This window comes from Lycium ferocissimum, chromosome 12 (assembly GCF_029784015.1).
Source record: "Lycium ferocissimum isolate CSIRO_LF1 chromosome 12, AGI_CSIRO_Lferr_CH_V1, whole genome shotgun sequence".
Classification (NCBI taxonomy): domain Eukaryota; kingdom Viridiplantae; phylum Streptophyta; class Magnoliopsida; order Solanales; family Solanaceae; genus Lycium; species Lycium ferocissimum.
Genome location: NC_081353.1, coordinates 49091649 through 49114316, shown reverse-complemented (window position 1 = coordinate 49114316; position 22668 = coordinate 49091649). Strand labels below are relative to the sequence as shown.

The following is a 22668-nucleotide window of genomic DNA, read 5'->3' as shown; positions in this document are numbered from 1 at the left end:
GGGATCAGTTTCGTAAACGGGATAAGGTGGGATACCCCGGAATTAAGTTTGAGATGAAATTAAATTTATACTGTATTTGGTTGATGGTATAAATTTATCATAATCCCAACCTAATCCTGGATCTCTCATCTTATCCCATCAAACTTGGGATGATCCCATTTCTAAGGTGAAATAAATTAGTCCAAAATTATAATTTCAAAACTATAATACCAGAATAATTTAGTATGCGAACCAAACGACCCCCTAAAAGTGATAAGCTTCCTAGGATAACTCAAATGAACAACGAAAAAAGGCAACATGAATCCGTTGGTTTAGGCCTTAGAGAGGAAGTTCGAGAACGATATATGTGAACGTTACTCTTTATCCTGCAAAGATCTCGTTTATTATTTTTAGATTTGTAAATGAGTGTCTTATAAAAAGAATATAAAATTTTAAAAAAAATTATAAACAGCTAAAAAAAATCAATTAATCCGCGGGCATGCTCTAAATTCAATCAAGCACTCAGTCGATCAGTATCATCATGTGATCTTCACTAGAGCAGCAATAGCAAAATATTTACCCACGTCTGGTGTTTACACCAAATCAACGCAATTTATCATGGTTAAGTGATTTAATGAAGTAAATATATACATTAATTAATCATGATTAAGTGATAGTTGTATATATTCAAACACATGTCATACATTTATTGATCTGGTATAAACATCCGGCATGGATAAATTTTTACCAACAAACACCCAGTGTCAAGTGTGAACAGTACTTGGCTATCATTTGACCTGCCCAAATTTAGCACCATATACGTTAATGCTAGGTTGTTCAAATTTCGCTAGCGACTACATAGTGGTGAATGGCGTTCTGCCTTTATTTGAAGAAACAGGTCATTTTGTTACATTGTTAAAAATAAACTAGTTGCATGCACGAAGCGTTCAAATGTATATTGCACTTTTTTTTTTTTTTCTTCTTTGAGAATAATAAGAAATTAAAGTGATGTCAAAACGCTTTATATTCACCAAATCAAAACACAATACAACTTAGACAAGGCGTTTCTATAATCTTACCTTGCACATCCTTACAGTGTGGTTGCAGAGAAAAGTTGCATCCACTGTATCAACAGAAATTAAAGAGGTAACAGACAACCTTACATTGAAATTCTAGAATTTGGCCTTTAGATTTTCGAAGGGAAGAGGCTATGAATAAGTGGTAGGTGTTAGGTGTTAGGATTTCACACTGGAAAAATTGGTACCTTGCCGGCTAAACCGGATATTGTCTTCCACGGCTTCTGATGCAAAATAGTTGATAGTTATCACTTGACTATAATGAAATGATTATGTACTTCAACTTGTTACTCGTATTAAAATTAAATTGCTTGATTTGACGTAAACACTGGATGCAAATATTTAGTTTCCTCTATTTGAACTACTTGATACACTTCCATATTTCCCCCATTTTTGCACACAAAATTAGGCTTGATTTAAATGAACGACTTAGCAACACAAGCATATAGCAAGATCTGTATGATCATTTCATACTCAGCTAGAACGCAATAAAAATTATGTAGTAAGAACAGTAAGGTGATCATTCATACTCAATTAGAAACAAATAGTTATAAGGTGATCATTCATACTCAATTAGAAACAAATAGTTAGAAGTAATGTTGTAAAAATTAGAAAGCATCCCCTTAAACATTGTACGAAGTTTGGACTCTAATATTTCACTTCATACCGTCCAAAGGTTTAAAAGGAAGTACACAGTACCACAGAAATTTAAGGAGCCTCAGCAACAAGCAGTCAACAAGCAAGTGCTCCTAACCAAAATATGCATTATGATTTCATGAATCAAGTTTTGCAAATAACAGCAACTCCAAATAAATCCGAATGAATTAGTGAGCTTGAAACCCATCACGACACAACTTCAAATTTAAAACCCAATTAAACACGGTGAGCTCGACACATATCACGACTCAAATTCAAACACCAATTAAAAGTGGCTGAAGGATGGAGAGCAATGTTATCTTCATCGTTTAAGAGGAAACATATTTTCCCTGAGACCAAAATCTACAGAATATCAGCACACAAGTTCAATTATAGTTACCATTTCACCAATGAATCTATACAAATACACACGCCGTTAATACTACCGGAGACAAACTCATGTTCAGCTCTCTTTTAATTTCGGAAAGACGCACCAAATCCTTTGAAAGATCACTTCTGATAGCCAGGAGGTGGATAACCAGAGGCAGGATAGGCAGGAGCTGGATAACCTTGTTGAGGTGGATACCCAGCGGGTGGATAACCTTGTTGGGGTGGATAACCTTGTTGAGGTGGATAGCCAGCGGGTGGATAACCTTGTTGAGGAGGTGGCTGACCATATGCTGGAGGAGGATATCCAACAGTTGACGGGTAAGGCTGATCTAGTCGTGACATTTGCTGCATAGGTGGCACTGCCATTGGTTGAGGACCAAACTTGCCATCTCTCTTGTCCATTTCAACCTTGTGTTGTGTCTGCAATGCTCATCAAACACAATAACCTCAGATGTAAATTATTAACTAGGAAACGGATGGCTACTTACTGTGGCAAGCTTACTAGCTCGTTTCTTATTGATGAGTAACCTCATCTTTTGATTTTAGTTTATCATGAATAATTTTTTTTCCATATCAATCATTGTACAAATATTGTTCTAATCTTATTTGAGAAGCATTCCATGTCTTGAGACGGTTAAATTAAGTTTCTTGCTTACCTGCATACAGGCACAAACCCTGCAATCAAGAAGATGCAGCATATTTAGGAAAGAACTTTGAGATATGTTGATACAAAAAGATAATGTCCAGGAATAGAGTGAATATAGAGAAGCTTACGTGCAGTAAACCATGTCAGCCAAACATGATAGCAACTGAGAAGCTTCCTGGATCTCCTGGCTTCCAACAATACAAGCAACAATTGAAAATATGCAAGCAAGTTGTTGGAGGCAGAACATGAAACCCTACAAAGCAGGAAGAAATGTGTGAGATGAATTGTCTTACAGATTTACATAAAATTAAGTGAAAAATGGGAACTCGGAGAGAGAGTTTACAATAATGCAGTTATCACATTGCGTTGTTTGTATGTTGAACTCATCTTGCAACAAGAAGCGGGTTGAAGCCACTGAATTTCCAAAGCAGAGAAAAACCTGGTAGTTTTAAAGATCAACAAGCCACCACTGCATGAGAATATTAAAGCACACAGGGCAATTATTATCTTAGATATACTTAAAGCTAGGGGACCTGGGAAATGCAACACAAGAACTGCAACCCAAAGGTAAACTTACTGATATCCTAAGGGAGGTTGATGCTCAAAATCCAGCTCACCAAAAATTATAGGTAGATACCACAGTTAAGATAGGATAAACGTTTGATGTCCTTAAACTTGTTGACAGCCATGAGAAAATGCTCTTATTCTCTAACTCAAGAACACAATATTAACCTATAACTGCATTAAACTTTTTTGAATTCTAGCACCTCCCTCAAACTCAAATGGAAAAAACCAACTTGAGCTTTGCTTTTTGAGACAGAATGTTGCTTCCCAAGTTTGGTCAGGGAACTACTAGAAAGTTGCATGCTGCAACTAGAATGATCGTCCAAAAAAGAGAAGATGTCGGTTGACTGAAGAAGAGAGGAGCAGCGCTACACCCGCAGAAGAAAGGAACGTTCCCAATCGCCAAGAAAAAAAGAGCATCAGTCGTCAAGAGATATGCTCGAGAAGAGAGGAACAACTCCAGACAACGAAGAAGAGGGGAGCAGTGCTTGGCACCCAAAGCAGAGCAGAGGGCGCGGTTCACTGGAAAGAGGAGAATGCTAGTCATCGGAAAGAGTGGCGCTGGTTGCCGGAAAGAGGAGGGGCACCGGTGGGCAGAGAAAGAGGAGCAGCACAAGCTGGAAAAGGGAAGTAGTACAGAGTACAGACCATCACAAGGGGAGCCAACGGGAGAGAGGAGAGCATCGGCAACTACAGCACAAAGCATTTAGCATATGACTGCCTGCTGGTATGTGGAAGTTATGTAAGTCTCTACCAAGATGTAGCAACTCTGATACCATGAGAAGAAATTAAAGAAAAAAGAAGAGACGCATGGCGCTCCTTATACAAAGTCTAATCTGGTAAAGTAAAGAAAATACAAATTCTCGTACTTAAGAATATTCTTCAATTCAAATACAAAGAATCTACGCAATTTTAAACTATCAATACATTAATTTTATTTATATTCTAACAGTAAACACAAAAGTAAAGTACCCAATTTTATGCTCACCTCAGTTGCTAAACAAAGCTCAGGACAACGACTTTCTCCACACCGACCACTGCAGGGCATATAACCCGCACAGCATGTATACCTGTGAAACAGAAAATATCATTATAACAAAGCTAGCACCATCAGAGATTAATGAAAGATACAATGTCTTACCTTGTCATATCACCATAAAGAGCTCGTTTTCGAAGCAAATATGACACACATGGTGCACTGCAAATTTGAAAAATTAGCAAGGCAAATATATAACTTACTAAAAAGGAGTTCTCTCTTAAAGTAACAAGAAGAAAACACTAGTTGCATAATACCAGAAAAGTATAGCAAGAATCCAATTGAAGAATGCTATTAATAAATATCTGGACATCTAAACACAATAACACATGTATTGCAGGATATCCGGTGAAATTGATCATGAACCTGATGAGATGATTTCTTGTAATAGAATCTCTAGAGTACGTGAATGCTAGCTTATCAGCTAAATAAGAGACACTAGAAAAAATTGGAAAGCACTGGCAACTGGCATTAGACCCAAATACCGTCCTAAAATCAGTGGAAAACATCCTTTGCTATCTCTTTCTCTCCAGTATATTTAAATATTAGAAGTGCTCTGAAGCAATCACTCGTATTCCCTTATAAACCAAGATATTTTCCAGTAAACAAGTCCCCTCTTTCGACTACAACAGCAACTCCTACCCCCTCTCCCATCCCAAAATCAAATTTTGACTTGTGGCTCCAAATTGCACCATGTTTTACAGCATCTCACTTTATCTTTCTGCTTGATTTAAGAGGACAAGCATGTGTGACTGACATGCAGCCAGGTTGTAAGCAGAGAGAGAATTCAGCTACCAGCAGGGGCGGATCTAGAAAGGAGGGTGGGGATGCCACGCCACCCGCACACCTCGAGCGAAACCTTGCATGTATATATGTAAGTATATATGGGAATGGTAGAAATACGTAAAATGGCACCCTGACTGACAAATAATTGTTTGAGGCCGCTGGTTAAGGCCTGAAAGTTTTGCCTACGGCGCCTGGGATCGAGCCCAACTTCTATTTATAATAACTCGTCAAGGACAATTATAAATGGATAATATATTTTTGTTGATATTAGTAATACTATTGAAGTTTTATGTTTTGTTTAAAATTGTCATAATTATTAAATTATTTCGTTTAATCAATGTCTATATAAATCAAAAAGATGAATAACACGAACTGCGGCGGTAGAAAAAATAAATCAAGTTGCAACCCAAAATAGTGTGACAATCGGTTTGTCTATATAAACGGTTAGAAGTTGTTTCGTTTCCCAACTCATTTAAGTCAACCGATGCCATGGGTCATTCCCTTGTTTACTAAGCTGGGCTATGGTACGCATCGAGAAAGACGACGCATCTGCCTTTCCACTTTCCACGAGTTGAAAAATGTAACGATAGCCAAGAGAACTAGAGAGCTAAAGCTAAATACTTGTAGCTAAGAGGAATAGCCGAACCGAAGCTCAAAGTAAATCAAGTCAAAGGCCAAAATAGTGTGATAATCGGTTTGTCTATATAAACTGGAAGGCTGAATAACCTAAATCGAAGCCCAAACAAGTCGAAGCTCAAAATAATGTGGCACCCGGAATCTCAAATTCCTACATCCGCCTCTGGCTACCAGCCAAGTCAAGAAAATAAACATCCTTCCATTTTTTCTCCTACTGCAATTGGTGTAAATACTTGAATCACTTGTTGCTTCACTTTGCTGATAAGGCAAAACTTGTTTCTTGGGCCTACTACATAAATGCACATAAGACAACATTCCAAAAATGGATAATCCAGATATAGGAAACCACATGCAGACAAACGTTATGCTCTTCCATATCTTCCGACATCCTAAGTTCATGATTTTGCATTCGCATCACACTGCACCAGCTCTTAATCAGACATCCAATCCAATAATCCAATTTAGCTTAAAATTAAACACACTGGGCACTGGAACATTTGGGGTGCCTATTTCCTCCCTCTTCACTTGGCTCCCATGCAATGGTGTTTGTTTGGGTTCTTTTAATCCCTTGTTTTGCTTATAAGTTATAAGTTTTCTTATTTTATAACAGTGGTGCCTGACCAGCTTACGTCCACGACTATTCCATCTATGTATAATTTGTACGGGAATCTATGTATTGTTTTATACCAAAAACAAGCAGGGTAACTATCCCTGTATTACCTACACTTGGATACAGACCAAAAACACCCTTGTTGTACTAGTTCTTCTCAAGCCCATCAAGAATGTAATGGGCATGATTGTAAACAAAATCTCATTCAATTCAAAAGCAACCACATGTTGTAGATTCTGTACCCTACATATCCAATTTTTCAAACAATGAACCAACATACAAAAATTAAAAAATTAAAAAAAAAAAAAAAAAAAATGCATATGCACTAACTAATCCAATTATTGTATTAGAATCTTAGTTAATATAATCCTCGCATAACTATACGAACCAAACCACCCCGTATGATATTTCTCTAACTCAAACTAACGGGATCTAACAAAACAGGCACCAGACTAAATCCAGCTTTTTTTAATTGATAACCATAGTGTAGCCAGCTTATGCGCACCTCGACTAATTCCACAGGATACCTACCACCTCCCACCAACAAGAAGTGCTAGGTAACTCTGTCAACCAAAGCTAGGATAAATGGGAAGAAATCACCTAGTGCTTTTGTCTCAGCTAGGATTTGAACTTGAGACCTCATGACTGTCAACCCACTTCATTGACCACTAGGCCACACCTTTCGGTGCAGACTAATCCAGCTTATAGCTAATGGACATAAACATCTAACCAGAAGACTTAGCTACAACTTTTTAAGCATTCAATCTAACTCAATTCTAAGGAGATCATATCAACCAAGTCAAACCACCCTAAATTCTCTCAGCAAAACACCTCATCCAAATAAACAATCATAGCATAAAGTTATCTTGCTTAATGATACACTACCAAAAAAAAATCAATTCCAAGAAGAAATCACACAAATTGCAGCAAATACAACAACACCAACAGCAACCGGTGTAATCCCACACATGGTATCTGGGGAGGGTATAAGATCTACGCAGCCTTACCCCTACCTTGTGAAGGTAGAGAGGTTGTTCCCGATAACCGAAAAGCATATCAAAACAGGTATGAAACATGAATACAACAACAACATACAAAGCGAAATCCCCACAAAGTGGGATCTGGGGAGGGTAGAGAGGCAGTTTCCGATAGACCCTCGGCATAAGGACAAGCAATTCAAAGCCGTATGAAACGGGAACACAGTAGAGAAAGACAGTAGCAACAACAAATAACACGATAACCGAAGCAAAGTAAACAACAGGTAATTATAAAATTGAAGCATAAGATAATAGGAGGGTAATAATAATGATAATAATACAGAGAAGGGAAACTAGACGGCTCTTGACTACCTCAATGTATGTGATACTTTTCGCTTTTCAAGAGTCAATTTGATTAAACTTTGGAGCTAAATTGAATTAGATTAACTCAATATTTTTAAAAATAGAAAAATAGTATAAGTTGCAACTTTTTCTCATATCAATTTGGCGAAAAAATATATCTTAAAATGTTGGTCAAAGTTCATTCAATTTGGGATCTCGGGAAGCAAAAAAGTACCACATAAATTGGGACAGAGAAGTAACAATTTTATATAATAAGCGTAGATCAATAAATCAAATCAAAAACAGTAAATTTCATACGAAGAAAAAAAAAAAAAAAAAAGAAGCACATACTTTACAACCACAATGCAAAGCAGCAAATATTTTCATAAAATAAGCATATATCACCAGATCAAATCAACAACATTAAATTTCTCAATAAAAACAAGCAAATACTTACCACCACAAAGCAAAGCAGCAATCTGCAAACAAAACAAAACACATATAAGGCAAAAACACGTAACTAATCATCAGAAAAATAACATGTATAGACAAAAAGTGTGAGATATTTACAAGGAGTATCAGCTTGAATTGTACGCATAAGATCAGTATGCCAAACGTTGCGATAATTCTGTCGAACTTGCATCTTATTCAAATACTCTTGTGACGCCATATCTGATGTTCTCTCTTTCCTTCAATTGAGAGCAAAATTAGTAAACCCTAAATAATAATCTCTACTCTTTTTTTTTTTTTTTAAGTCAATGAAATTGGAAATTGAAGTCAATCTGAGTCGATAAAAAAGAAACTGATAGGTGGTCCATAACTATATGACAAAGCAATAAAGAAAGAAAGAAAGAAAACGCTTGGGAAAGTTTTGTCTTTACTTACAGTTGGCGAAGAGTGCTCAAAGTGGTTTCGAAAATTGAGTACCGTGGAGACGACGTTGGGAAACCGAGTGGCTTAAAAGCAGGCGCGTCAAATATGGCCCAAGATAATGACCCGCCCAGCCATTTTAAAATTTTATGGGTTGCGCTTAAGATAATTTCATATTGAACTAATTTTAGCCCAATCTAATATAATTCATTTTAAATTGATTTTCAACTTTCCTCAATACTAACCTAATTTTAAGATTTACTTATATTTGAGTTTATTGCTTGAGATTTACTTTATTTTTCATGAAAAATATTTTTCTCGAAAACATTTTCCACCTCAAAAATATTTTTCACGAAATATCCGCGAAAATATTTTCACGAAAAATAGTTTTTGCAAAAAATGTATTTCTAGAAAATATTTTCCATAAAAAAATGTTTTTCTAGAGAGTAGACCCTTCAAAAAATGAGTCCGGAACCAAAATGGCCCAAAAAAAAACAGTTTCAACCAAAATACCCCAACAAAAAATAATGTTACGAAAATACCTTTAGCGCAGTAATTTACTGCGCTAAAGTAGTTAACGGAGACGGTTTAATTCTGCTATAACAAGATAAATTACTCGCTATCGTGTTGTTTTTTTTTTTTCCCGGCTCTTTTGGTTAACCCTTCTTTCGTTACATTTTTTAACGTACTTTGACCATAGATTAATCATGCTTCGGGACCCCGAAACTTCAATATTTTATATAGAACCCTACTTATTTTTATGCGATTAATTAGGTAGGATCAACACATCAAGGATACACAAAAGTTCGGATGACCGTTTTAGAGGTTGAAAAGTGCTCGAACGCCATTTTCGTTCAAGGCTCGGTGACATTAGCTTGAAGTTCTTTACGAATACTTAAACTTGTTCATTAATAATTAATCAAAAGTTAGTCAAAATGGCGAAATTCATACAAAAAAAAAAAACTTAATTAAATTGCATCATTCATAACTTTGAGTAGATGAAAATACTTAACATACTAATTCATTAATAAGAGCATAGTGATATATTAAACTTAAAACTAAAATCACAACATTCTTGAGTAGATGAAAATACTTAACATACTAATTAATGCCTAAGAGCATAATGATATAGTAAACTTAAAACTAAAATCACAACATTCTTAATCATCATTAGAGTACAAGTCCTCAATATCGTCCTCAGAAAAATATTGGCGGTTTCTTAAGACATCTTTTTTCGTTAGCGATAGTTCTCTACCGGTTGATGATGTTTGTTCTTCGGCCAACTTTAGCATGTAAAATCTACATCGTCTTGCCAGCATTCTGTTATTTTCTTTTCTAATCCTTTGCACGGCAAGCTCGCAATTTTTGGACCTACTTGAGGCATGGTTAAGGAGTACCTTGTTGGTATTGGAGCGTTGAGATTTTCCAAGTCACGAACAAGACGTTCTGTTCGGCAAGCCGATGTGACCATTCTCGGCGTAAACCGCAATAATATTCCCGCGGATCTGAATATTTCACATTGCAGAAATCATCATTTCGCTCTATAAGAAGGTGGGGATTTAGCTCATCTAATTTGAAATCACTGGTATCGCTCGAAAAACTGCTATGATTTGAACTCTCATCATCACTGCTATTTGGTTCTTTTGGAAGGAGTAAAGACCAAGCTGAGTTTCTATTACTCGACATTGAATATGGTGTAGTCTAATAACAAAGAAAGGGCTACTTATATAGTTGCAAACCCGCAAGTACCCTGGGGGGAGGGTCTTTATGACTCTACCTACTTACCTTATTGTAAGAAAAATATTAATCTTCATCGGACATTTCACAATCCGAATCCCACTTGGATCTAAATCTTGTGCTACCATATATACCACATTCTACCCTATGGTAACGTATTTGCATCCGATTGTTCTCTTCGTGAAAACGATTAAGAGCCAAATTAAACTCTTGTGGAGTTAGCGAGGCATTGACATAGCACGTTTTTTTGGGCGTTTAAGCCTACTGTCGCTAACTTGTGCTCCAGATCTGCAGCACTTCCTAACACGCCAATCCCACTCACTCTCGTCATTTTATTATTGTATTCTCGATTGAATCTATCGTTAGGGTTATTTGAGTAATGAAAATCATCATCATCTAGTTTCCAGGTCCTACCCATTGCTTCAAATATGTTTGCTGGAGTGAACAATATAACACGACTAATATCTCTAAATTGGTCAAAAAATGACATAGTAGCTCAATTTTGTGTGGTTGGTAACAACTATTCGTCAAATTACGTTATATAAAGTTTGCTTCGAATCATGACATTTTTTCTCGTTTTGAGCGATGAGGTGACAATGGTGCGAGTATACCGCAAGAAAATAATGCGTTATGACGTATTCATTTTAAGTCAACAATTTGACGGGCGTGGTAAATATTCATTTTTTACATTATTATTATTATTATTATTATTATTATTATTATTATTATTATTATTATTATTATTATTATTATTATTATTATTATTATTATTATTATGTGTAATGGCACTTGAATGCTACTAATGATGTTGATTATATTATTTAGGGGTTATACACATTTTTGATATGGATCATATCGGACGGTCTCCTCAATCGGGATGGATGAATCAGGTTGGAACATCCTCAGCCTATCCAACAACTCAAAGCGATGGTCCTTCCTCAAGTTTCGGTGTAGTTGATTACTATCGTTACGTCTACTTTTTTTAACATCAATAATGTTATTTGATGTGTAGTAATTAAAACACCCTAATTTCTTGTGTAGGGAGAATATGGTGGTTGCACCAAATTATAGACAAAGGCGTGCTATGGATGGTCCAGATTATCTGAATTATATAGTGACATCACTCAGCGATAGTGAGGAAATACCTAATGCGGAGCAAAGTGACGATGAGCAAAGTGACGATGAGATTGAGGTTGGAACTAATCCTCAACATCGATCAGAATCATGGCAAGACATAATGAACGATCCGACACGAGGAGGAACTGAATTCACAGAAACCATTTGAACAACAACAGTCGACTCCGGTTCAGCCGCAAAGCCAATTTCAACAGCAAGAGTCGACCCCAATTCAGTGGCATTCCGATGAGATCCCCTATCTTGATCATCTTCAAGATCACCCAAATGCCTTTGTCTTTACTAGGGATGATGATCATATTCGGCGAAGTTTGTGGAAAGAGCCGGTGGATCTGTAAAACAAAAGGCTCATATTGAAAAAAGGATGATTTTCGGCTCAAAAAAATCATTGCAAAAACATTGAAGATTTATTGCATCCAAGGGATGAGGGAGTTTAAAGTTGACGATTCCACACGACAACTTTGGCGATTGGTCTGCAAACGAAAGTATCAAGGCTGCGAATGGATGCTCAAGTGGTAAGAAGCTTGCTAAAAAAAGATGTGGACTATTTTAAAGTTCTACACAAAGCACACTTGTGATATGGGTGACCTCCCAGATGATCATTGCAATCTAGATACTAATTTGATTGCGTGTATTAGTTGGCGACATTAGAGAAAACCCAAGGTATCCCCTTCGCTTAAGTTTATTTTATTTTTTGTGTTAATATAATGTTCCTCGTTGTTATATGCTGATATTTCAAATTTTTTAGGTACCCTATTAAAGATCGTATTAGGCGAGTCACCCGAAAGTATATAACAAAAATTACTAGGAGAAAGGCGTATCTTGGGCGTAGGCGTGCACATGAAATAGTCTTCGGCAATTGAAAGAAACTCTTTCGGACGTTGCCGAGATACATGGCGGCTCTCTCAACACTTCAATCATGGTACCGTTGTTGAATGGAAGCTCAAATCGAAGCTGGTGTGCCGGTAATATTTTTGATTTTGTATTTTGGGCCTTCAAACCATGCATTGATGGGTTTGCTCATTGTCGGCCTGTAATATCAATAGATGGAACACATGTGTGTGAAGTATGACATAAAGTCGCTAATAGCAGTTGGAATGGATGCAAATGGAGCTATATTCCCTCTAGCTTTTGCAATTGCAGCTAATGAGAGCATTAGTACGTGGGGTATGTTTTTGGACTACTTAAGGCAACACGTTATTAAGGATCGCATGGGAATATGTGTGATATCGACGTAAATCTTGGCATATTGCACAATATGTTCAATTTGCGGGGTGGCACCACCCTTGCCGACCATCGCTATTGTTTAAGGCATTTGAAGGCAAACTTCCAAAAGGCATATCGAATCCCGAAAGACTTTGCAATTGGATGTGGGCGGTCGCAACAGATGCATCGAGAAGAAGTTTAACATGCGAGATGGACATTATTAGGCGGCCGAATGAGGAAGCCTTCCACCGGTTAAATGCAATTGATAAAGACAAATGGACATTACACCGGATGAAGGTAGGCGATGGGTATGCCGACAACAAACAAATTTCTACGGAGTCATTCGATGGCTTGTTAAAATGCGCACGGGGACTACCCGTCACCGCAATGGGGGTGAGAATGACATTTAAGCAGTTGTGGAGCGGTTCGTCGATCAAAAGAGGCCAAAGCACATACGTGCGGTCTAAGATGGATGCCAAAACCGTTAAAACTGTTCGAGTACCACAAATATAAGGCTCAGAAACATGACCGGATGGAGTACAACCCTGCAGAGCGCATATTTGAACTCACAACAAGTGTGCACCAAGGTAAAGGAGGTAACGTTCACACAATTTGTGAGATTCCAAGAACATGCACATGCGGCAAGTGGCAATCATATCACATGCCTTCAAGAGTTTTATCACAATGGGAAAAAATGCCTCCTCGTACATGGCTGAGGAATATACGGTTGAAAATTATGCAAAAACGTATGCTGGAAGGTTCTACCCACTTGGTAATGAGAGTTATTGGCCACCGGATCCATTTTCAATGGTTGCAAATAAAGCATTTATCCGTAAATTCAGAAAGAATGCATACTCGCGTATTCATAATGAAATGGATGTTCCACCGGGGAGATACACTCGAAAATGCTCATTTTGCAATTATGTTGGTCATGATAAGCACAAGTGTCCCTTACGGCATGGTGGTCAAACTACATCTCGCGGTGAAAGTACCTCTCATGGTGGAGGAAACTTTAGTGGTGGAAGTATCTCTAGTGGTGGTGGCACATCTCGCGGTGGTGGCGGAAGATTAAATCAAGGGCATTAATTAGTATGTTAAGTATTTTCATCTACTCAAGAATGTTGTGATTTTAGTTTTAAGTTTAACATATCATTATGCTCTTATTAATGAATTAGTATGTTAAGTATTTTCATCTACTTAAGGTTATGAATGATGCAATTTAATTAAGTTTTTTTTTTGTATGAACGCTGCCATTTTGATTAACTTTTGATTAATTATTAATGAACAAGTTTAAGTATTCGTAAAGAACTTCAAGCTAATGTCACCGAGCCTTGAACGAAAATGGCGTTCGAGCACTTTTCAACCTCTAAAATGGTCATCCGAACTTTTGTGCATCCTTGATGTGTTGATCCTACCTAATTAATCGCACAAAAATAAGTAGGGTTCTATATAACATATTAAAGTTTCGGGGTCCCGAAGCATGATTAATCTATGGTCAAAGTACGTTAAAAAGTGTAACGAAAGAAGGGTTAGCCAAAAGAGCCGGAAAAAAAAAAAAAAAAAAAAAAAAAACAACAACAACAACACTATAGCGCAAGAATTTATCATGCTATAGCAGAAGTAACTAACCATCTCCGTTAACTACATTTACTGCGCTAAAGGTATTTTCGTAACATTTTTTTTTGTTGGGGTATTTTGGTTGAAACTGTTTTTTTTTTGGGGCATTTTGGTTCCGGACCCTCAAAAAATTTGGGTTAAGTTGGGCGGGTCATAACCCAGTCCATTTTTAGCCCATTTCAGCCCAAATAACTTTTGAGTCAATGTTAGCCCAACTCATTTATTACCTCAACCCATTTTGATTAGGTCAATTTCAGCCCAACCCGCCCATTTATCACCCCTAGCTAAAAGTAATGTATAAAGTGAATAAAGAAAAAGGGAAAAAGGATACAAATGACAATCTGGGGGAAACTATTGACACTAATGGCCCAAGAATTTTAAAAGTCATTTTTAACCTTTTTAAAATAATTTCATTTTCTAGTTAATTCCAAAGATATGTATATAAATTGTATCAGTGTTATATATGTATAAAAAAATATATTATACATATAGAAATTCTATCATTATCACAACAAAAATTCAGTTTTTTTTTTTTTTTGTTTTTGTTTTGGTGAGTGGGCTGTTGAGCGCTTGGCAATACTTTGGGCTGAATGGCCAACTCGGGATATTAAGCCTAAATGTGGGCTAAATAAATTTCTGACAGCCACTGTGTGTCCTTTTCCCAAAGAAAATTAGGTTGTAACTCATCAACCTAAAGATATTTTTAACATAAAACGTAGTGTGTTATTTCTGCTTTGGGTCAAGCCCACTTGATTTTTCATAATCTACTGGCAATTTTTGAGATTAATATGTGTCACCTATATCATTTGAGTATTTATGGTAATTGAAGTCCGCTTCCTTTTGTATGTATTCACCTCTAAGCTCGTAAGGGGAAGTAAACTCAGCTCCTCGTCATCATCTGCCTTCGTCTCCACGTTCTCGTAAGGGTAAGTAAATTCATCATCTAATAACAATTATTTGCTAAATCAACTAAAATTACTTTTAAAATGGTGTGATATTAAAAGAAATTACACGAATTGCCCTTCAAATGGGCTGGTCTTTAATTTTTGTCCTTTAAATAGGTTGGTCTTTAATTTTTATCTTTCAAAATCGAACTTATGCTTAGCATGGCATAAGTTCTTTAAGGCGTAGAGCATAATTTGTGGAATGTTGTAATGTGAAATATTTATTTATGTTTCGCGAAAAAGTTGTTTGTCTTGAGAGACAAATATTAAAGACCAGCATAAAATTGGCAGAAAAGTAAATGACCCGTGATATTATCCGCTTCGGGTTAAATCCGCAAGATTTTCCTTAAAAGGTCTCACACAATTAAAATATCCTACACCTTATAAGTAGCTTCCCAACCTTTTCAGCTTCTAATGTTGGACTTTGTTGCACACAATAATAGCTTAAGCCCTTTTATATTTTTTCCCAAAAAGTTGGCACAGTATCAATATTAAAATATTAAAACAAATTAATAATTTTTAAACTTGTAATCTTAAATATGTCACCATATTTTTGTGACAGTAAATCATAATTTTGAAGATTCTATTAAAATAATTTATTTTCAAATATTAAAGAAAATATTTTAAACAAATTAAAGAGAAGTAATATCACCTAAATGAAATAGAGGGGACATAACATTTCAGAACTTTCTTTTGTTTTGATGTATCTAGACTCTCGTTACATTACACATGCCCTACAAAGAAGGTAAAGAAAGTGTTTGGACCAAAACAGAAGTTTGGTCTCACCTATATTTCTGGTTAGTGAATTATTCTTTCATTTGATCTTCGATTAAAATGGGTCATAATGGCAAGATCTGTAAATTAATATGTATATGAATTCAAAATATGGGTAATTTGGTGAATTGAAAATTTTAAAATAATATGTATACTTTTTTTTTGTTTATTGGAAACTGAAATTCAGTAGCTGGAATTCATATTAACAATGAGTTCTACTTTTGTTGTTAGATTAGGTATATTTTAATTAAAAATTTAATTCGGATACTATTCAGTAATAAATCGCTTGTTCAGGAACCACTCATGAAATTTATTACTATCAACTTATGTTTTTATCAATTAATGATTTTCGCTTTCTTAATCTGTTTTGCATGAACGGTGAATGATGTTTGAATAACGTTGATTGTGTAATTGGTGGTTGACTTGGTGCCTGGTGGTGAGTGATGAAAGGTGAACTACCCCTCTGCAATGAGGGCACTACATCGACACCTTAAATTTCTCAATAAATTTTATTTAGACATTTGCATTTCAATTTGTTTTAATTGAGCACTTGAGCACATAATAAAATGTTAGATACTTTCTGTTCAAATTGATACTTTCGGTTCAAAATTTTGAAATATTTTTGCGCATGTTCTTAAACGTCTATTAGGTAATTAATTTAACCACATAAAATATGTCATCTCGTTTAATTATACACATTAGCCTCAAATAAAAATGTCTAGAGTTTTACGGTTTATTGAGGCAAATGCGTATAATTACAGGAGATGACATATTTTAAGTGGTTAATGTATCTATGTAATAAGCATCTGAAAATATGCTCCCCAAAAAAAAAAAAAAATCGAACTTTGAACTGAAAGCATCTAATAGAAATACATTATCATGTGTTTAAGTGCTCAATTAAGAAGAATGATTTAACAGAGATTGTTACACTCCATATTGAAAGGGTTCTTTAATTTTGTACATAAATTGGTGATCTCTAACTTTTGCCCTAAGGCTCCCAAATTTCTATATACAAGGCGGGGAAATTCCGCTTGCGATTTTTTTTTTAATGAGATGGGATTTAAACCTATAATTTTGAGGTATTAGGCAAAGGGCAAAACTTAAAAGACCATCAATTTGAATGGAAAAAATTAAAGACTACCCCAAATGAAAAGCAATCCACGCAAAAAATAGATTGGAACGTCTCTGAATTCCAATGTCTAGAGGAAATTTGCTAACTTTAAGGTGCTGTAAATATATCAAGCCTAGCTATCCGTCATTTAACTCAGTTTTTTATCCGCGTGAGATATCAGCGAGTTGGATATTTTATTTATTTTTAACCCCTCCCCCCACGCCTACGCCAACCCCCGATCCCGTTCGATCCGATCCGTCCATTTGCTGGAACCATGTTTGCTGGCAAAAACAGAATTGCGTACTCTTGGGAACTGAGAATCAAGATTTCAGTTTTAACAGAAATAATAATACACCAACCAACATAAGATTACTAAAAATTCACATAATATTTGAACAAGTTGATATTTTTACTTATAGGCATATCAATGATGAGCACTTGAGGATCAAGGTACTACTTGAATAAGCGTTGTGTTGAATCGTTCGATTTGCACTTATTTTAAGCTTGGGAAAGGTCCTGTAGAGGTTAGTGAAGTATGGTAAAAGGTGGGAGAATTTTAGAAAGAAAAATTTTAGGAAAATACTATTTGTGTATGAAATACTCTCACATCTAGTACAAGGGTGTGTACAATTTCGTAAGGGCTCGTTTGGTTAGAAAACAAGTTATCCCGAAATTAGTAATTTCGGGATTAGTTATTCCGAAATTATTATTCCACCCTCTATGTGGAATAAAAAACACTATAATCCCGAAATTAATTATCCCGAATTTTTATTTCAACCAAACGTGAAAAAAGACTGCACTAAATTTTTATCCCATCACTATTTTTGCTTATCCATCATACCAAACGAACCCTAAAGGTGTAAAACTAGCTATTACACGTCTACACACCCAATAAAATTTTTAAGACAGATACTCAAAAAAAATTGTATTGGGGTACTAGTAATTCTCACAATTTAGATTATACGAAAAGGTGTTCAAATGACTGAAGTCGTCTACATATTAGGGTATACCTGTTGTTTAATAATTTCAACCGAAAAAAAAAAATTGATCGAAACAAAACCCTTGAGAAAGGATTGGGAAAAATACTCTCAAAAGCATAAAATGATAATTTATAAGAATCTTTCACTTGATATGGAGCGAGGAAGCATTACATACAACTTACAAGCATTAACCTGATAATTTACGCGCATAGTTGACAACTGAAGAGGGCGAAAATCACAATAGACCACGGTTCCAAACGACGAAAAAAAGAAAAGAAAAAAGGTACAGAGAATGTTGCATGACATAACGCGATAACTCTTCAATAAACTTAAGAACTTCTCTTGAATGGAATAGCTCTGATGATTATCTGGTGGTAAACTGCAGCGAGGGCCGCTCCAATGAATGGTCCAACCCAGAAGATCCACTGAAAACATCCGGAAAAAACCGACAACAATGTTTAGTGCAAAATTAGAAAGAAATGTTCTGAAAAATTGTCATCTCGACATGTTTCTAAGTTAAAGACTTACATGGTCATCCCATGCCTGGTCTTGGTTGAAGATGATAGCAGCTCCAAGACTCCTGGCGGGGTTGATACCAGTTCCGGTGATTGGGATGGTGGCCAAATGAACCAAGAACACCAAGGAATCCAATAGGAAGAGGTGCCAAAATCTGTTGTGACAAAATTGTGATTATATTTCAAAGATTTAACATGAACGATGACACCGCATAACTTAAAACTATACTTGTAATTTTATATTACACACAACATTCAATCAAGGCCATGGACCAGTAGCTTATCACAGATGCACAAAGTGGTAATCTTGAATCCAGTACACAAAGGGCAGTGTCAATGGGCCATGGCTGGCCAATTACTTCGATAAAAACATAGTTGTATATATACATTTTGTTACAACAACAGTAATTGAACTGTAACATGTATCAAGCCCAAAATTTTACTATCATTATTCAGCACCTAAGGTGAACTTTGTTAGATTAATAACGTTAAGAATCATTCATTGAGAAGAACTCAGATATGTACAGAGATCTTGATATTTCAAATAGGACAGAGCAAATTTTGAACCATTCTAAATAATATGACTAAAGGCCCACATATTGAAAGCAACAGGACTTAGGAGCACTAACAACTTAACGCTAGTGGTACAAATCACTACCCAAGTCTACACCAAATTAAAGCACTTGTTGACAAACTAAGCAAACACCACATCTAGCATGATAAACTTTATTTTTGCAAGACACTAAAAACTAAATCAAGAAAAGATTCTATCACATTTTACATCCAAATTCTCCATCTCCTACTAAAGCCAACCTTGCTTCTGTTTAAATATGTAGTAGTAATTCTTTATATCCTACATCCTACAAGATTTATGAGTAATTCTTTATTTTTTTATACTCCAGACCCAATCAAACTAAGACAAACAAATTGAAACAAAGGAAGCACAAACAGTGTGACAAAGAACATGTGATCTTGCAGATTCCAACACCAGGGATATATAACAAAGCTATAGGGCCACAATAATCTGAAACACACAGAACATGTGACTTAAATTCCCAAATAAGAAACTTATCATCCCTATAAAACAAAACTTTAAGCTAAAACAGTAAAATATTAAGCTAGGCACTTACAGGAACATGTGAATCTCTAGCATTTCTCTTGGCATCAGTGGCAGAGAAAACAGTGTAGACAAGGACAAAAGTGCCAATAATCTCAGCACCAAGTCCATCACCTTTAGTGTAGCCAGGTTGTACCACATTGGCACCACCACCAAGTCTCTGATAAGGTCCCACCATGAAACCCTTAACAACACCAGCACCACAGATAGCACCAAGACACTGCATCACTATGTAGAATAGTGCCCTTGTTAAGGACAACTTCCTTGCCAAGAACAAACCAAATGTCACAGCGGGGTTAATGTGTCCTCCTGTTTATAACAGTACAAAATAGTGGCTCAGTTTTTAGGAAAAAATAACCATAAGTTGCACATACCAAATTTCAAGAACCAGGGTACATGTTTAAAAAAATTCATACTTCGTATGGGTATTCTAGTTGATCCATAAAAATAGTTGCCAAAGTAAGGGATAACAATGAAAATCAGGGACAAAATTATGGGAGAAACCCTATGAACAAACTTAAAGATTGCAACTTTTTTTAGTATTACTGGTAAAGACGAACAGGATTTAGAATTAAATTAACAGGAGTGGGAATTTTTTTAATACAAAACAAAGGTTGTACATACCAAATTTCAAGAACAAGGGTACATGTTAAAAAATCATACTCCATGTGTCCCAATTTATGTGGTACCTTTTGAATTTCGAGAGTCAAAACAAGTTTTTCTTTGATCACGATCTTTTCATATGCATTTTAGATATTTCAAATGACTTATAAGTAGTATTTATAGTAAGGTTCAAAAAGCTTAAAGATTTCATATTGTAATTCATAGTCAAAATTTAATAGTTTTAACACTCGAAATCCAAACACCACATGAATTGGGACACATGGAGTACTTCTCTGTGGGTGTTGTAGTACATCCATAAAGGAGTAGTTGCCAAATAAGGGATAACAATGAAAACCAGTCACAAAATTAAGGGAGAAAAAACCCCATGAACAAACTTAAAGATTACAACTTTTTAATACAAGATTTAAGAAAGAATTAAGTAGTAACAACAAGAGTGGGTTATTTTTTGTTCAACTAACCTGAGATACCAGCAGTGTAAAGATCTAATTTAGAAAAATACAAAACAAAGAAAAAATTGCACAAACCAAATTTCAAGAACTAGAGTACATCTTTAAAAATCATAATTTTTTTTTGTGGGTATTTTAGAAGATCCATAAGAATAGTTGTCAAACAAGGGATAACAACGAAAACCAGTCACAAAATTAACGGAGAAAAAACCCAACAGACAAAAATATTTACAACTTTTTAGTACTAGTAGCAAAACAACAAGAGTGAGGATTCTTTTCTTTTCTTTTTCTGAACTAACCTGAGATACCAGCAGTACAGTAAACCAAGTGGTTAAAAAAGCACTTATAAGCCAAAAGCCAGTCAGAAATTCTAAGTTATAGCTTTTGGCTTATTTTTGTCATTGTGGCTTAAAAATAAGTGTATAAAAGTATTTTTTTATTTTAACTGAACACTATAAAATTATTTAAAAGCTATTTTGGCTTAAAAACACCTCAAATAAACCAATCCAAACAGGCTGTAAGTAACAACAAGAGTGGGGATTATTTTTGTTAACTAACCTGAGATACCAGCAGTACAGTAAACCAAAGCAAATATCATACCACCAAAAGCCCAAGCAACTCCTTGAATACCAACAGAGGCACACAAACTATCAGACCTTTTAAGTCCCATAACGGTCAAGATTGTAATATACAAGAACATGAAAGTAGCCATAAATTCTGCTATTCCAGCTCTGTAAAATGACCATGATGATAATTCTCCAGGCTCAAACAATGGAGCTGGTGGTGGTTCTTTGTAATCTTTATCTGTTTGTGCAGCTGTGCCTAAAGGTTGAGTTTCTCTATACTTGTTTGCCCCAAGGTTAACATCTTCTTCCTTGCTTTCTGCCATTTTTTTTTTTAGCTTGCTAACTATTCTTTTTCCTCTCTGTGTGTTGAGTGATTAGTGGAGCACAAAAAAGGAAGTTAGGTACTGAGATAAGATAGAGTTTGTCTTGTTTTATAGTGGAGAAGTCATCATTTACTTGATAAAATAAGTGGGCAAAATTCTTTTTTATATTTTTTCCTTTCACTTAGGGGTCGTTTGGTTGCGGGCAATTTGCCCCTTATTCGGGGTAATATTTAATTTTTGTCCCTCAAAATATTGATCTTTAATTTTTGTCATTCGCCTAAATTATCTTGAAGTTTTGTGTTTGAATTTCGGTTTAGTAGAAAGAAGAAAATTCACAAGTCAAAATTTCATAGCAAAATTAGGCCTATTAGGGCAAATGCTTAACTTTTATAGAATTTCATAAGAGTAAAAAAAAAAAAAAAAACTATCTGGCAAACTTTTTCCCCTACCGCAAGGGGGAATTTTCGAGAAGCCTTGCTTTGGTAATTTTTTTTTTTGTACTGAACGGAAGTTCGAACTCAAAATCTGGGGATATTTTCGTTCACTTTTTTTAAGCTAAGGGCAAAAATTAAAGACCAGCAATTTGAGGGACAAAAATTAAAGACCAACGCCTTTAAAGGGCAATCCGTGCAAAAAAATATTTGGTTGCGGGTTAAAGTTAAGCACTCGTTAGTAATGTAAAGATTAGTTATAAGAGAACTGACATATTATAATATAGAGATTAGTTATTCAGGGTTTTAGTTATTTATGTATTAGTTATTTCCTCTTTTGTCCTGCATAAAATAATATATAGATTTTTTCATAATTTATACATGTATTATTTATGCGGGTTTCTATATTACAAATGAAACACCGTATTAGGTGTGTTAAATTTTATACATAATAAAAGAATATTACTAAATAGGGTATTACTTATGCAGGATTTAATATTCATTTGATAGCTGGGTAAAGTTATCAAGGTATTAGTAACAATGGATAATTATTGCATGATTTGATTATTTATGTATTAATTTACGTATTAATTAT

General features: G+C 35.4%; 1 protein-coding gene and 1 pseudogene across 1 annotated transcript; both read right to left on the bottom strand.

The window, feature by feature from the left end:
• Window positions 1-1943: 1943 nt before the first annotated feature.
• LOC132040755 (ENHANCER OF AG-4 protein 2-like) lies at window positions 1944-8683 on the bottom strand. The gene is made up of 9 exons (XM_059431430.1): window positions 8564-8683; window positions 8249-8367; window positions 8136-8157; window positions 4433-4489; window positions 4280-4361; window positions 3071-3166; window positions 2856-2980; window positions 2738-2756; window positions 1944-2501 (listed from the first exon to the last, which is right to left on the bottom strand). The coding sequence occupies exons 2-9, from the start codon at window positions 8346-8348 to the stop codon at window positions 2202-2204; spliced, it is 801 nt and encodes a 266-aa protein (XP_059287413.1). The 5' UTR covers window positions 8349-8367; window positions 8564-8683; the 3' UTR covers window positions 1944-2201.
• A 9482-nt stretch (window positions 8684-18165) lies between these two features.
• LOC132041031 (probable aquaporin PIP-type pTOM75) lies at window positions 18166-21750 on the bottom strand (annotated as a pseudogene).
• Window positions 21751-22668: the final 918 nt, after the last annotated feature.